Consider the following 17,429-nt stretch of genomic DNA (forward strand, 5'->3'; position numbering starts at 1 on the left):
TGGTTGTAATATCCAGGATGGGTGAGTAAATAATGTAACATGGCCAGTGTGTCACATCTCATTCTACTACATGGCTGTGCAAGGAAGGTTATTCAAAAGGTGCTGACCTTCCTTCCACCCCTTCGGAGCTAAGCTTTGTATCTTGGCAAAGCAGCATTGTGTACAAGTGGATGTGGACAAAGGGATGACACCAGCTTTAACGACAGACCTCCCCAAAGCAGTGTGTTCCACAGCAGGGGCACCAGGACACCCACAGCGATCTGAGCAGAGGCTATGGTCTCCCCTCTGTGTGTGTCCAATCCACAGTGAAAGACTAAGGGATGAGGAGTTCATGAGTTTTGAGTTCTGACTGCCATACTGTGAGTTCCACATTGTGGTGGACACGGATATCACAGATGAAGAGATTGTCTTTGATTAACCTCTTAAATCCTTAGGACTCATCATCAGGCCCAGACGTACATTCTTCTCTCTTATACAAACCGAATAGTAACCTGATTTATAAACCATGGCTAATAAAATGTTGGATTTGTTCAACAGATCAAAAGGCCTTTGTAATATAGAAATGTAGTAATCACCTATTGGATACTAAAGAGCTTCAGGCTTTCTTAGTCTATAATTAAATTTGAATGTTGTGGGCGGATATGAAAAGCCCCAAAACGTCCATTTATATTATAATAGTCACATGAAAAGCCAATAAACCAATCAAATAAACAGATTAACAAATAAACAGATCATCAAACAGTAATTTTGTTTGAAATTCAGCTTTGTAAAACAGTGCTTATTATAAAATTTATTTTGTTTTTGAATGAATTTTGTACTTCTTGTACTTAAGGTTAAATACTGTTCTGCCTTTTCAAATATTCTTTAGATTGTACAGTTAAACAAATTTTAGCCACCAAAAAGAAAATTTCACAATTTCATAGAAAATATTCGTACATAAATGCCTATAATTACTAAGATGCCTCTTTATTCCCGAGTGGCACTGCTATTATAGATACCATTAGTTGCAGTTTCATTAAAGGACTCAAAGCTACTTAATATAACAGCGTACATTTATTATAGTTAAAATCATTTTCAGCTAAAATGTCTTTACAGAATGTGTGTTACAATTTAGGAAAAGACAACGCTTGTAGCTGTTGGTTTACAGCAGTAACGGATTTAAAATGTCTGCTTTGACTTGCCACATTGGAGACGTTTTGTTTCTATGTCAAAAGGAGGGCTATGTGACTGGCAAAGAGTAGCTTCTGCAGCGTTGTCATGGACACCAGAAGTAAAGACTGGGCCGGTGCAGTTTACACAGTGGCAGCCTTTTTTTCATCGTCTGTCTGTTAATGTGCATCTTTGCTAGCGTCCCTCTGTCCCTTTTCATCCATGCAAACATGCCTGTTCAAACAGCCATCGCTTAAACAGCCATCGCTTAAACAGCCATCGCTCAGCCCCATTACCCCCTCACTCGGCCTCATCTCACTGCCTGAACTCCATCTCACCCTCCTCCCCTAGGCTGTGCTTCCAATCTAAAGAGGAAAGTGTTCAAACACTTGCTACATTCAAATTACACATATAGCACTCTGTGAATACTTGTGCTAACTCAGAATAAGGAAATGCATTTTTGGTGTGGTGTGTAAGGGGAGATGATCTGTTCTCTCTTCACAATTCTCTTTTCATTAAATGTCCTTCATTGTGATCGATTCCCTTTTTTCTATTATTCTCCATCATATCTCTTTCTCTCTCTGTCGCCCGAGCAGACCCACCTGTGTTTGCACAGTGACAGTACTGTGGTTCTTTCAAGGCAAGCAGATAAGCTCCCAGCAAATAACATAAAAGCCGGAGGGATTCCCTGTACCGGTTTGTCCTCTTTCATCTCTTTGTAATTCTCTGTGTTGTTCTCTATTAATCTTTCAGTCTGGTTGTCTGTGTTTGCTGTATAGGTTATAAACCTTGTTCATATCCTAAAAGCACAGACTAGCAGTGAGTTTCGGTCCAATTGCAAAAGGATAGGAGTGATAATATATATATATATATATATATATATATATATATATATATAAGATGTCAATGAGTAAGGTTTTATCTTCTTGTCATTTGTCCCTGTTAAGTTTACCTTCATCCCCAATAAGCATTGCAAGCCTGTAATGTATTATGTATTTCTAAATACCTTATGAGCAATACTTACTTTTAAACCTTATGAATTTACAAAAAGTAGAGTTATATACTATGTTTTATAAAGAACAGTAATACATTTTAATTTTTTTTTACATTTAGTTAAAGAATTTATTCTTTAAAAAGTGTTGTTGTTTTGTAATTGTTGTTATACATATAATCTAAACAACAACAAATTATAGCTAGATGTTTAGTTAAAAGCAAAGTAGAGAACTGATAATACTGAAACATACTTAATATTTTAAAGTACAATAGCCTGTTTTAAATACCACAATATGAACTAGATATTTAAACAAACTAACATATAAACTAAACATATAGTTTAAAGCTTAAAATATAAAAAAGCAAAAAAAAAAAAAAAAATATATATATATATATATATTGTATATATATATTCATTAATATTATATACAATATATTATATATTATATATTAGTTGCTTCCTCCTTCCTGAAAAGTCAAGTTTTCCTTTGCAGGTATACACCCTATGTAGTACCTGCAAATACCCCTAGGGGCATGCATATCTCTTTTTGGGACCTACAATGAATTAAACAAGTATTGTTCATAAGTGTGGTTACACAGGTGACACATGGTAGCAGCTGCAACCCTTGATGAAGGATGGTAACCCAACTCAGATAGCAAATCGTACACCTGAGAGCTCACATACTTTTATGTTATTAAAGAAAAATTAGGTCATGTTTGTTTAAATCATCATTAGTGAGGTAGATCTACACAGATGGGTAAGAAATTAAAGGAACAAACAACACATTTATTTAAAAAGGTGTTGGGTCACTATAAAACACAAATATCCTTAAACTTTTGTGATTGTACAAGTCTCTGAAGCTGGAGATATTTAGTCCATTTGTGAGTGATATTCCTCATTCAGTGCTGTATTGATGATTATGATGATGGAAGAAAATGATGTAGACTTAACATGTATGTCCAAATTTTCTCATAAGAACATTTTCATCATTGTCATCCTGGGTGAGGGCATTGCAACCCCTTATCAAAAAACACATACTAGTTTCAACTTACCACAACCAGAACATGTGTTCATTAACATGTAAAGTTTGTTTTTGATGGAAATACTTTTTAAAAAGTTATGTAGCTTGGAGCTACTGGGGTAACCTTATTACATTAAAAACATAAAATGGCCCAAGTTATTTTTATGCATTAACGACAATACTCTTGAATTTAATGTAGGTTATACAATGACTACATGGTTTGGGCAGTTACTGGTACCTTTTAATTTGAGTATTTATTTTCTTTTCTTCTTTCCTGTTTTAAAAGCAAACAAATAAACAAACAAAATATTTAAAAGAAAAAGAAATACTGTATATAATTATGTAAATAAAATATGATTACATGGAAAAATACCTACTGGTATTGCATAGAGAAGCTCTGTGGTGTAAGAAGATCTTCAATATCATCATTATTGTCATCATTATCAGTATCGTTGTCATTGTCATTGCCATCACCACCATTATCATCATCATCATCATCAGCATCATCATCATCATCATCATCATCCTGATAATTAGTATCTTTACAATCAGGATGAGATGGCCATGAGCATGCTTTTTCTACTATCACATCATCATCATCATCATCATCATCATCATCCCCCTCTTCCTCCTCCTCCTCTATGTTTTCCTCCTTTTCAGTCAGGTCCTCTTCAGTATCTTCTTCATACAGCTCTCTGAGACTAAGAAGTTATTCAGGGTTAAATCAGGAATTATGCAATATAAACATGTATTGTCTCATTGTAAAAGGTTTTCTTTGGGGGGTATATTACCTGTCCTGGATGTTGCTTTCTAAATCTAATGTGAAGCCTTTGTTGACATTTCTTTCTTGATTAGATTCAATTTCCTCTCCTTTGCTACTATTTTCTGAGACGCTGCTCTTCTCATCTTCATCTCCCTTCTCCCTATCTTCCTCCTCCTCTTCTACTACTTCTTCCACCTCCAAAACAGATTCCTTAACACATGTGTTGCTTCTTAAAGCTTTTTCATCTGTACTGCTCTGTTTTCCATATTTTTCAACATCTCCTTCTTTTTTCTGTTCTTCACACAGATTTGCTTTCTTCTCACTATTTTGAGTTGAATGTCTGTTTATTCCATCATTCACATGCTTCCATTCAGTACTTAACATCTCTTTTTCCTCGCCTATCTCATCTTCTGTCTCTGTATATCTCTGCATCCCTCTTGTCTCATCTGTATAGGAAATGCTTGAGAGTGTTTCATCATCCTCCTTCTCTTTCAGTAACTGTTTAGGAGACTCTCCAGCAACTTTTTTCTTGAATGCAGTTTTTCTGCTATCAGAGTGCTTACTTCTCTTGTGCTTTGGAATAGACTGACTGCTTGACATCGAGGACGTACCCTCATTCCTTGTCTTGTGTGTCCCCTTTTCTTCGCTCCTCTTATTTCTTCTCATCTGAGCTTCAGTTGAGAGGCTATGAGCAGCTTTAAAGGAAATATTACTGAAATTTTAACTATGAACAGCAAAACAATATATTAAAAAGGTCTTATCTTTAGATTACATTTTTGTTGGATATTAATAAAGTGCTATGTGTGCATATCCTACTTTTCTTGGGCAGATTTTTGAGAAACACTGACTTTTGTTTAAGTGTGTGGTCACGTGTTGCAGTCACAACCAGCAAAAAAAAGGCTCGTCATTCGACCTCAGACCTTAATGAATATCTGTGCGGAGTCTCTTATTCCTCTCCAATTCATGCAGAAGTAATAAATTATATCTTGATTACTAAGGATGGGAGTCACCAAGGACCAACCGATAACACAATATTACGATACCCAGATGCCAATTTGATTTGTTTTGCAATTCTATTAGTATCATGATTTTATAAATATCCTGGTTCAGTATTATTAATTACTAAAAAAAGAATTATTCAATTTTTTTTACAATTCTAAACAAACCAAGCAAAATGTTTGCTTTTTGCACACAGGATCCTTTGCCTGCTGTTTTGTGAATGGTGTGGGATTATAGAGGAATGGCAACATTTTATAATCACAAATTTAAAAAATGAACATAAAAATATAGAATTAAAAAAAAATCTCTATTGGTTACAATTATTCAATACTTAATCATTATTATGAAGTTGTGAGTGTCTAGTCTACTGCCTGCATATGGATGACTAATTCATTAAAAATATACCATAAAGATTCTTACCATGCTGTATTTATTTTGTAGTTCATCCATATTTCTCAATTGAAGCTTAAGTATTATTAAATTCTCTAAAAAAACTGGACAAAATATCACTTACTCTCACTCTCTCATCTTCTATAGCGCGTTATCCTGTATTTAGGGTCGCAGGGACCTGGAGCCTATCCCTGGAGGCTTAGGGCACACCCTGGACAGGGTGCCAATCCATCGCAGGGCACACACATATACTGTACACACACTCACACTACGGGCAATTTGGGAACGCTAATCAGCCTAACCTGCTAATTTGGACTGTGGGAGGAAACTGGAGTACCTAGAGGAAACCCACCAAGCACAGGAAGGACTCCATGCACACAGAGACGGGAATCGAGCTTGGCCGGGAATCGAACCTAGACCTTGTTGGTGCAAGGCGACAGGGCTGTCGATAGGAGTGTAATCTCATCTTACCTGCCTTACTGTTCATGCTGTTGACTTTCTTCCTTTGCTTCTGCATGTAATGATTTTCACCCTGAGAGTTTAATGGTGCATCTTTCTGAATTCCTTCTCCCTCTTTTCCATTCTTATCTCCTTTAATCAAAGGCAGCCGTGGCCAAGAAAGACAATCAGTAGGACGTTGAACGCTCAGGGTAAACCTTTCACTCCAAGATCCCTCGAGGTTTGGATATTGCCTTAAATGGCCGTATGAAGGGGGTTCTTGCAGAACTACTGAGTAAAGATTGTGGAGTGCATCACCAGATAATAGGCTAGGGTCAGGCAAAGGTGAATTAAAAGCTTGGTGCACATTTTGGATGTTTTTTGTGCTTTTGGAGATGATACTCTGCTCCAGTTCAGTTACTGGAGGCTGTAGCTGGGTTAACTTCATTGAAGAAAATGTAGAATTTATGGAATGTTGTTTCCTGTCTGAGTGGAATAAAACATGCCAAAATATTGAAACATGAACACAAAGTAAATAAACATTGAGTTAAAAGAAATTGAGCTCAAAACAAATAAAATCACAAAACGATAAACTGCACGCAAAATTCTCAAACTAATTACATAATACTAAGCAAAATTAATTTTCATACATGACATACAGTACAATAAGTGGTCATCTGTATGTGTTTATTTTTTTACGTATTTCAGATTTTTGCTATTATTTTAACCCTCATATAACCAGTAACTACTGTAACATTTTACTATAAAATAGATATTTTTTAAGAGTAATTTGTAGGTTTTTACCTTCTGCCATGTTATCCCTGTGGTCAGATATGTGTGGATGGCAATTAAAAATGGCACAATGAGATGAGTCAGGAGACATGGCTGGAGGAGATTTGATTCTAAAAGAGTGTTTGTTGACTTTATCTGTCCTTTGACCTTCTTCCTCTGTCTGTGACGTACAGGCCTTTAGATGCTGATTTATCATCTGGACAAACATAAAAAGTACAAAATCATTTTAAAAATTCATTTAAATTCATTTTTTTAAATTTATTTTTGAAGACATGGTACCTGTATATCCAAAGTAAAGTCATCCGCATAAGGGGAATCTCGAATCTTTTCAGTCTTTAAAGGATTTTTTCCGATGGCTCTTATTTGGTTGGAAAGAATACAGCTATAGTAATGATTTTTGTTTGCAAATAGGAACAAAGACGCTTGTCCTGACAGCATCCAGAATTTATATTCTATAAAAATATTTAGATTGATCAGCCAGTGACTGGAACTAGATAGTTTGATCTGCCATGAGCAGTGAGCATCAAGTTTGTCTTGGATATATCTGATTCGGTGGCTCCTATGTGGAGGAATAGAACAGAGTTTGCCTTAAATTTTGTAGGATCGCAAGTACAAACCCTGGCTGCGAAAGCAGATTGACCATGCGCAAAAGATTAAAGCGTGGCATACTAGCACTCCTATGTTAATAGGACTATCCTGCAAGTGTTATCTCTAACTGTGCGTGAGCAGCAGTTGTCGATAGCCTTCGTTGCTCCGGGTTGTTAGCTGTGGCATCATTTTCAGCTGGATTTTATGTGAGAAAAAGTCCTGTAACTTTGTGCAGTTTAATCTGTTAAAATAAGTAAGAACTACAGAAAGTACCTTTTGCTGTTGAGACAACCTCTTGTCTTGCAGTTTCTGCAGCCATTTAGGATAGTTCTCCTCTAAGTACTTCTCATACTCTATCTGTGAAAAGCTGAGTTAGTCTAGTAAAATCATGGGAATACAACAGAAAACACTCTGGATCTAATAGACCATGACTTTTATAATCTGTTTTATAATTAAAACATATGATTTCTCATAGTTAAAGACAACAGTATGTTTTCAAAATGGCAGTAGTAGGTTTGCCAGTTTACACACCCTTATGGTGTTCATGGTCTCAGTCTGAGCCACCAAGTCACTGAGGGTGTTCTGTGCTCTCTGGAAATCTTGCAAAAGTTTCTTGTTATGGATTCGCGCTCTGCGTTCTCTCTCACTCAGTTCCTGCAACTGATGCTGCAACTGAGTGACCCTGTTATTGCAGACACAAAAAGAGGGGGAAAGGACATATTTTAAAAAACGTAAACAGCACAACACTAATGTCTGTGGGGAGAAAATGCCTGATTGTACTTTTTCACTATAAGTATGTATTTTGATGCATTTATACTTTACTTGAGTAATATTAAAACTGAACACTTACTTATGTGATGTTTTGCTTTTCTAATCAATTTGTTCTGTACATTTAATTATGAAGGGGGTTTAAGACAAACTGATTGACATTTACTTCTGTATTTCAAGTACAGTACATTACAAGTACAGATTTTTAGCTGTAGTAAGACATCTGAATGTTACAAACTTTTTAAGGAAGGCCATAATTCCTTAAATAATGATTCCCGTCAAGGCGGCTTGAATCCCATTGCAGTTGTTCATGCAAATATTCAGTGAGTGGAACACCTGATCCTTGAAATTGTGAAAGAGACACAGCTGTCTGTGGGAACTATACACACAATCACTCACGAGATGACTTGCAGAAACTCAGATAGGAGTCACTGCCACCTCCCCTGTAAACTCCTGATCTTGTTTCAACCCATTTTCTCATGTTTGGGTGATTAAAAGTGTCTCTGACATGAATGATGTCACTAATGAGACTGGTGATATATGTTTACATTTTTTTAAAGAAATTTATGGCACAACCACATCAAATGTCCCTGGTTTTATGAGGCTTACTAATTGTTGGCCCTATTATATTACTCAAATCACTATACAAAAACTGCTGTTGGTCTTTCAGCTGCTCCCGGCAAGGGGTCACCGCAGCGGACCATCCGGTCTGCACATACAAGCTTGGCCCTTCCTGATGCAACCCTCCAATTTGATCCAAAACTATTTTTGTAAACACACCAGCTGAATACACACAAATTATTTGGATCCAAAGGCCTTAACTAATAAATTGTTGTTTGGTCACTGGTGCTTTAATTGGTACTTTAATTGAATTAAAAGTTCACTTTAATTGTCAATACCTATTTAGAAAGTGCTGAAAAAATCAGCAGAAAAGATCATGCACTATTTGGCAGTAAATGTGTGAAGAATATAGTTTTTATAAATATTTGGCAGTTGCTTTTATTATAAATTTTGTTCCTGTCTTTATGTTTTATAGATTAAAAATAGGTTATGTGCATTAATGCATTTTTCTTATTTTACAAATTCTTTATTCCAACTAGAGTTAAAGATTTTAGAGTTAAAAATTATCGTTTCGCAGTAGGCGGCATAGTGGTGGTAGTGGTTAGCACTGTCGCCTTGCACCTCCATAGTCCGGGTTAGATTCCCGACCAGGCTCGTTTCCCGTCTCTGTGTGCATGGAGTTTGCATGTTCTCCCCGTGCTTGGTGGGTTTCCTCCGGGTACTCTGGATTCCTCCAACAGTCCAAAGATATGCAGGTTAGGCTAATTGGTGTTCTAGGCTGGGATTTCCGTCTCTGTGTGCATGAAATGGAGTTTGCATGTTCCTGTGCTTGGTGGGTTTCCTCAGGGTACTCCAGTTTCTTCCCACAGTCCAAAGGTGTAGATTAGGTTCATTGGCATCCCCAAATTGTGTGAAAGAGTCGTACAGTAAGTGTGTGTACAGTATGTGTGTGTGCCCTGCGATGGACTGGCACTCTGTCCAGTGTGTACCCCGTCTTGTGCCCTAAGTCTCCGGGGATAGGCTCCAGGTCCCCGTGACCCTAAATACAGGATAAAGCGGTATAGAACATGAGTGAGTGAGTGAGTGAGTGATTCGCAACTTTCGAAACCAAATTTCACTTCATTAAAAAATTCAGTTATTATATACATAGGGAAATTATAAATGTATTAATTCTACTTAATAAAATAAGTTTCCCCTGTGTCTAGAAAGCAATTATGGTGATCTACTGCAATGTTCATAAGCATTCTTATTATATAAGAATATAAGTACTTGATAGAACCCTTGGATACTATTACCTTCAACTCAAATTTTCCACCAACCAAAAATAAATACAGTGTGTCCCCTGAGGAAAATGTCTACTGTAAGCGTCAGTCTCCATATGTCCAACAGAGGGCAGTCTCATATGAACCACATCAGAATTACAAGGAAAGAGTTTGTGAAACATAACCAAAACTAAATAGAGTGAAACAAAAGAGATGGGTGAGAATATAAAATAGTAAGGGCATAATAATAATTTTGGGGAAAAAAAAGAAACATTATGTGTTTAATTACAGTCACTTGATTTCTCACTGAAAGAATTTCTGAAGTCTACTAACCAATATCAAGCATCCCTTGTATTAAATATCGTCAGTATATCTGGTGGTTAAAGTATTTACCTTTGAGTAATGTTGTATTGTTTGCTCATGAAATGAGTTTGGAGCAGTGTCTGGATTTGATTAAACCTAAGGAAAAACGTCTTATGTTTTCTAAACATCTAAAAAAAAAAAAACTCATCAAACCAGTCATCAGTCACCTCAAGATCTGTCAATGCACAGCACCACAAATAAGCACAACATATTTAGCTTTCTAGCATAAAGTAAGTTAGCGTTTGTCTGTGTTTTAGGTTTACCCTTAATACCCCTTTCTATGTCATGACAAAAATACAGTACTCCTTAAAGAGGCATAAATGAGGCCTAAGTGTTTTATTAATCTAAATTAATCTAGATGGGAGCACAAGCTTTTAAATAGGCAAAGTATAACAACATTCATTCTGGCTAATGCTAACCCTGTGTAGGACCTGGAGCCTATCCTAGGTAGGGAACAAGGCAGGGGACACCCTGGATACGGTCCCAACCCATTCGCATGGCACTCACACACACACACACACACACACACACACACACACACTAATACACTGAGTAATATATTACAGGCAATGAAGTGCCAGTCAACCTACAATGTAGTCTGGCCTAGACCACAGTTTAACAAATTAACTTTCTCAGCCACATATTACTTGTGCTGGCGCCTTTGCATACAAAAAATAATTTTCCTAATAAATAGAATAAATAATAAAAATCATGTTCTACATATTTGCCATGTGGATTCTACATGGAAGTATCATGGTTAGAACTGCGGCCATGCACTTCCAGGGTTTTTTCCTGCCTGTCTGTGTATGTGGAGTTTGCATGTTTTTGTGTTTGTTGGGTTTCCTTCTGGTATTCTAGTTTCCTTCCACAGTCCAAAGACATGCAGATTTGGCTAAGTGGTGTTCCCAAGTTGCCCATAGTGTGTGTGTGTGTGTGTGTGTGCCCTATGATGGATTGACCACCCCACCTCGTGCCCAAAGTCTCCTGGGATAGGCTCCAGCCCCCTGACCTTGTACACAGCACAAAGTGTCAGGTATAGATGCTGAATGAATGGACAAGCAGATTAGGCTAGTGAATGTGTGTATGTGTGTGTGCCTTGTGATGGGCTGGCATAATAGTAATATGTATAATAATAATAATGTAGGAGACATCATTCGATTGGCAATCGGCCATGAATATTACGCTCTATGAGTTCAAGGTCCTGTGACTCTAGCAGCGTTAAATCATTGGAGGACAACAGAATGAAGCATCGTGCAGAATGAAGAGTCAGCAGTTGACTTAATGTCGCCCCCTTCTGTCAGTTTAATAACATTACATTTTCAATGTTAATGTTGGAGAATGCAGTTTGTTTTCAGCGTTGTAAATTCGTTTCTTTGTTTTTCTGATTAATAACATGAACAATTATGATACTATATATGTGGAGCCTGTTTCCGCTTAAAAAAAAGATGTAATATGAGTAATAAGTGAGGTGTTGTGATGAGAAATGAGGCCGTACCTTGTTAAATGCCTCGCACAGCGCCAGTGTTGATATCCTGTACTGCTCTCCATCTCTCTTCATATGAGACGTTATGGCTAAACCCCCAGAGCCTGAACAACTGCTGTCCAGATTAAAAGATTTAGGGATTAAGGATTTAGGGATCCTCTGATCCATAGTGTTTATCACTGTAGTCTTCAGGCTGATAAATTTACTCATGGAAATAAACAAACATATATTTGTGTGCTTGGATTTTTTTTCCTACTGTATGTCCTATTATGTCTAATATATATTATATTATATAAATGTATTATATAGACTTTACTGTAAATCTGTTGGAACTGTAAACCTGTTTGGTAACTTTGGTGTTGCTTGAATTTAAAGTTATAATATAGTATTGATTTAATTGTGATTGACTGTTAGATCAACACTGGCGTTCCTAAATTGCCCGTAGTGTGTGAATGTGTGTATGTGTGTGTGTGTGTATGTGTGCCCTGGGATGGATTGGCACCCTGCCTCGTGCCCTCCAGGGATAGGCTCCAGGTCCCAGCGACCCAGAATACAGGATAAAGCAGTATAGAAGATGTGAGTGTTGTGTTATATCAACAGTTCCTAAAATACAGAAATTTCAGTAAGTAGGAACGAATGTGTCCCAACTGCTTGCTCTTAAGGGACGCTAAAAATTGTAACACCATAGTCATGTGCCGTGCCATCGTTTAGGTAGCTAGTCAGCTAGGTGCTCACCTAGGCTGAGGGGTCGGGGCTTATTTCAGACACTGATAAAAAATATAAATGGAGCGAGACGCCGGTTTAAAACCTATATTTTGTAGGCACTAAACGGTTAAACCGGTGTGAAACAGGGCAGCTGATTTTTATTTTTTATTTTTTCCCTTGCCATGATTGTAGCTAGCTAGCTAACATACCTCACTTGCTAAACTTGAAAGACAGCTTTAAAAGACTTTGGTATTCTTCCAAACAGTAATAACCCCCTCTCAAAGTAGCTGAATTTTACAGTGACATATGACTTTATTGTCCAGCATTAAGACGCTGAGTACAAGGTTACTGGTGCTTCAGGAGAGTTTTAGTACAGGACGCAGGTAGATGGTGAAAATGGTCAGTTTCGGCAGTAAGGTGTGGTGTGGGGTGGCGAAGGGTTGTCGCCACCTGCCCATCATACTCAATACAACTCTGGTGTTCTCCATCACAGCTGAAGTGAGCTATCTGGTGTTGATGGAAGCTCCCCTGGAGCCAGCACAGAAGGAGTCTGAGTGGTCTGCTCACTGGAAGACCATGCATCTGCTTGCACAGTACTTCATGTTGGGAAGCATAACATGGAACGCCTCACTGTTCCTTAAAACCAACCCAAGCATCCGTGGAGTGTTTCTTAATGGAGATATCGTAGGGCAGGGATGGAGGTAATTGACATTGATTGCATTTGCAAAGGATTTCTCTCCTATTTCATGTGCTGTACTCAGCAGATCGCCCTAAGTCCTGACCACACATCAGCACACTGTGTATATGTATAGTTTGAGTGCTATCAAATTACATTTTTTTTTTCTCTTCCACTTGTCAGATACTGTTACACCTGTGAGACACACACTCCTCCAAGGTGCTCACATTGTTTTGACTGCAACGTTTGTGTCCTGCGTCGAGATCACCACTGCGTCTTCTTCGGACAGTGTGTGGGTTTCCGGAATTACCGTTACTTCCTGAGCTGCCTTCTGTTCATGTGGGCTGGTTTGCTGTACGCGGTGGTGATGAACGCTGAGGTCTTCATCGTCATCTTGAAGGAAGGAGTTACTTTACACAGCGTCATGCTGCTAATGGTGCCATGGATTATGCTGGTCACTGGTAAGTCCACAATGAGCGGATTTAATTTTTTGCTTAACATTTTTATAGTGTTTTCCTTTTTCGTGATCTATTCTAGTTTTATGTCAAGTAATGTTTCTATGGGAAATAAATATTATTTAAACCTAAAATACAAGGCTGAGTCAAAAATTACCCAGACTCTGGTTGTATTAAAACTTCTGCACGAAAGAAAAGTGTGATTTTTTTTTTTTTTTTGTGGTCTGAGGGTGTACCTGTTGCCAAAACAACTCCAGGAAGAGCATAAACAGAAGCGTTTGGATATCTGTAAACAAAATTTGGACCGATACTCTAAGGAAGGTGAAAAAGGCACTGGTGGCGCAGTGGTAGGTGTCTCACCTGCCTTGCGAAAAGCCCAGGTTTGATTCCCAGCCAGTGCCCAAACCCCAGCCAATGGCCAGTCCCAAGCCCGAATAAAGTGGTAGGGTTGCGTCAGCTAGGGCATCCGGCATGAAACCTGTGCCATGCTTATGTACAGACTGGATGTCCACTGTGGCTACCCCTTGCCGGGAGCAGACAAAAACCAACAACACCTCTAAGGAAGGTGAAAGTTTCTTAAAAAGAGTAATAACTAGTGACGATATATGGATTCATCACTAAGCATCATCATATAATAGTCATCGTATGAGCCTGAGAGTAAGCAGCATAGACAAAAGTATAGAATGGAAACATCCTTAATTGCTAACCAGAAAAAAAAAATATTCAACCACCAGCTGGAAAATTGATGCTTACAGTTTTCTGGGATTCTTAAGGGCCAGACGTAAAAAGGTTAAACAATCAACAGTGCTTGTCTGTAACAGATGAGATACTTAATTAAGAGTTAAAGCCTTTAGGTTAAACACTGAGAGCTGCTATTCAAAGGTGTTGTGATCTTGCGTGATCTTGCATGATAATGCCTGTCTGCACACTTCTGCCCACACTTCCGACACTCTGCAAAAACTTAATTTTTATATGTTAAAGCATCCTCCCTATAGTCCTAATCTTGCTCCGTTGGACTTTGATCTGTTTGGTCTGATAAAAGTGTAAAGACAATGGTGAGTCCTTGATTTGCAGCTCAGCCTAAAACATTTTTACTGAGGAAATATTATATATTGGCAGATGTGTTTGTCTTTTCTAAAATGTAATTAAAATATATTCCACAGCCAGAGTGGGGATAATTTTCGACTCAGCTTTTTGCAGTGAGACATTTTAACATACTTAGATGACTGTAAACTGGACAAAATCCCTCTTCTGTTCTGTAAATCACAGGTCAGGTGACAGCGCAAGCCTTTACCTTTGCTTTCATTGCTGACACCTGTGTGGTGGGCTTCTTGCTGGTCTCTGCCTTCCTCTTTTTCCATGTGGGGTTGATGCTAAGAGGGCAGACGACGAGAGAGTGGTATTCAACTCGGCGGCCATACAGTCTCGGAGTGCTTGCTAATATTCGTGAGTGCCTGGGTGAACACTGGTACATCTGCTGGCTCTGTCCTCTCATTCCCTCCACCTTGCCTGGCGACGGGATCAACTTCAAAGTCACTGGCTCTCTTGAACCCATGAAGTGAAGGTCCTGCGCAGGCTATACATCTGAAAAGATTCTGAATTTCTTTATATCTAAAAGTGGATGCAATTGATTTGATCTTTAAATCCTAGCAAACTATGTTTTTGTGGACAGCATTAACTTTAGGGTCATGAGCAGTCAAATTGGTTGAGCTCAGCTATCCATGCTAATGTGAAGTAAGAGATATAAGTATTATAAAGCTAGGGAAGGATTTTATTAAAGATTTGTAGATTTAAAGCATTGAATACTGTAACTGTGCACTGAGTCAATTATTCTACCAGCTATCTCTAAACAATTACCAGCTACCTTTGCATTTTGGGTACCAGCAAGAAATCTTAATTTAATTTTTTACAAGTTATTTTGCCAAATCACTGTATATAGAAATGGTTTATGGGTAGTTTTTATTTTTAGGTGATATTGATGGGTAAAATATGTTTTGTTGTGGAGTATATTGTTATGTAGAAATTGCATTTAATGCACTTACTATTGTTCCAGCAGATTGTAACAAGTGAATGCTATTGCAGTGACAGGATTTTGTTTTGGATGCATTATTTTTCATTTCCTCTTTTTCTTCTTTCCTAATTTTCTTCTTTTTTTAATGAGTCATTGATGTGCCAAATATCATGTTTAAATCTGTATGCCAAGGTATTAATGTTGCAGTCTTGTATATCATTCATAAAAGCATTCTGTTAGAGTTTATTCAAAGAAACAATAAATAACAGTTATGTGATAAGAACATAATGTGCACAGGTTTATAAATACAGCATATAATTATTTGTTCTATGGTGCAAAATATGATTCCTCCTACCTTACTGGTTTTGCATTAATTCTCGTCTATAATCTATATCGTAATAACTATTAACAAATTGGTGCTATTGAGTCTGCAGACTTTAAAACACAATTATTTTGCAGAAATTTTTTTATGACAATCTCTTCAACCTAATAAATCAATAATCCTATTAGTTTTTGTTCATATACTTTGTAAGTAACAGGGTCCTATTTAAAGGGTCTTGCTGTTTTGTTTGTTTTGTTTTTGTGTTTCTCCATTAAGGTGCATTAAAAATGTCCTAATCAGGAAATCCCCAGCCCTGAAGGCATTGAGCAAGGACAGGTGCACTGCACATGTTTTAGCAAAAGGAATAGCTAATATATATATATATATATATATATATATATATATATATATATATATATATATATGTACTAATTTCTGCATTAAACCTATTTCTTTGTTGTTGTGTTCTTAGCTAGCATTGCTACTGTATTTACCTAGAAGGAACCATGCTGTGCCTTGGTGGTGGTGTTCCTCAACTTCAGCTCCTTGATGTACAAGTCCTTGTTTACATATTTGGGTTTATAATTCATATTGCATGTGCAGTTGGAAAAATAGCTGTAAGTCTAATTGAAGCATAAAGGTTTTTCATGCCATTGTCCATGTCGATATGATTTGGATTAAATGTCTACAGTGTTCAGCTCATACAGTGTTCAGTGAGTCTTTGTAGTGTTTACCAAGGATGTAGATGTTTGTGTAACATAATAATTTACCAGACTTAAACAACTTCAACTCTAGTTTAACACCAGTTACTTGTATTTGTACTCCATAAAAAAAGGACTTAAATTCCCCTTATTGCCTCATATTGAAGGAGAGATTGCACTAGTGTTTTATGGTGCATCTTGCATTTTTTCTCCTAGGACTGGTTGAAAGTCATTTGGCCATTTCATTCATTTATTAAATTCATTCATTTTAATTAAGCAAACCAATTTGGGATTTTAATACATTGTAGTTAGCTGCACAGTCTATTAATAGTTAGTGTGGTGCTTTGTGCATCCTGGGGTGGTCCATCTGATAGAGTTTGCATGTCATCCCTTTGTTTGATGGCTTGAATCACTGAGCTTACAAGAATAGACTGCCTGTGATTGTACACCAAAAAGATCAATATACTTTATATTAAACCATGATGCTGATTTCTGTAAGATGCCATGTGATAGTGTTTATTGCTAGAAGAATAAATACAAAATCAAACTGAACTAAAGATGCTTGCATAGCATGCTAAAGTATACCATAGACTTTAGGATTTCTGGTTTCTGAGTCAGTAGCTCAGTGGGTCAAAATGTTTGACTCAGTTGTTACTTGCACAACTTTAATTTGTTCTAATTTCTGGTGTTTATTTCTGAACATCAGTCTCCCACACTATAATCCATATTGTAATAACTATTAAAAAAAAGGTCCTTTTGAGTCTGGAGTCTTTAAAACACCATTAATTATTTTGCAGTTAATTTTTTATGACAATCTCTAGAACCTGATACATCAATAATCCTATTAGTTTTTATTTATAGATTTTTTTAGGAATGGCCTGCTGGTCCTAGTCAGTCCTTTTAAAAGGCTCTTTCTGTTTTTTTTGTTTTTGTGTTCCTCCATTAAGGTGCACTGAAAATGTTCTATTCAGGAAATTCTCAGCCATGA

General features: G+C 37.2%; 2 protein-coding genes across 3 annotated transcripts; one reads left to right on the forward strand and one right to left on the reverse strand.

Moving 5' to 3' along the window:
* Positions 1-2,718: 2,718 nt before the first annotated feature.
* LOC128531378 (protein starmaker) lies at positions 2,719-11,705 on the reverse strand (the record flags this gene model as incomplete). Its single annotated transcript, XM_053505194.1, is given in 9 exon segments — positions 2,719-3,438; positions 3,542-3,772; positions 3,956-4,622; positions 5,788-6,237; positions 6,682-6,742; positions 7,408-7,491; positions 7,666-7,816; positions 11,601-11,675; positions 11,677-11,705. Coding segments are annotated over 9 exon segments (1,794 nt in total), but the record flags the coding sequence as incomplete, so codon positions are not given.
* Positions 11,706-12,273: 568 nt separating this feature from the next.
* Positions 12,274-16,703, forward strand: zdhhc24 (zinc finger DHHC-type containing 24). 2 transcript variants are annotated; one of them, XM_053505166.1, is made up of 4 exons: positions 12,274-12,675; positions 12,770-12,977; positions 13,136-13,413; positions 14,677-16,703. In XM_053505166.1, exons 2-4 carry the CDS (start codon positions 12,793-12,795, stop codon positions 14,967-14,969), a joined length of 756 nt encoding a protein of 251 aa, XP_053361141.1. In that variant the 5' UTR covers positions 12,274-12,675; positions 12,770-12,792; the 3' UTR covers positions 14,970-16,703. The 2 variants fall into 2 exon arrangements, with proteins under 2 accessions (XP_053361141.1, XP_053361140.1); XM_053505165.1 differs by having other exon boundaries at positions 12,274-12,977.
* The last annotated feature ends 726 nt before the right edge of the window (positions 16,704-17,429 follow it).

This window comes from Clarias gariepinus, chromosome 10 (assembly GCF_024256425.1).
Source record: "Clarias gariepinus isolate MV-2021 ecotype Netherlands chromosome 10, CGAR_prim_01v2, whole genome shotgun sequence".
Taxonomy (NCBI): Eukaryota; Metazoa; Chordata; class Actinopteri; order Siluriformes; family Clariidae; genus Clarias; species Clarias gariepinus.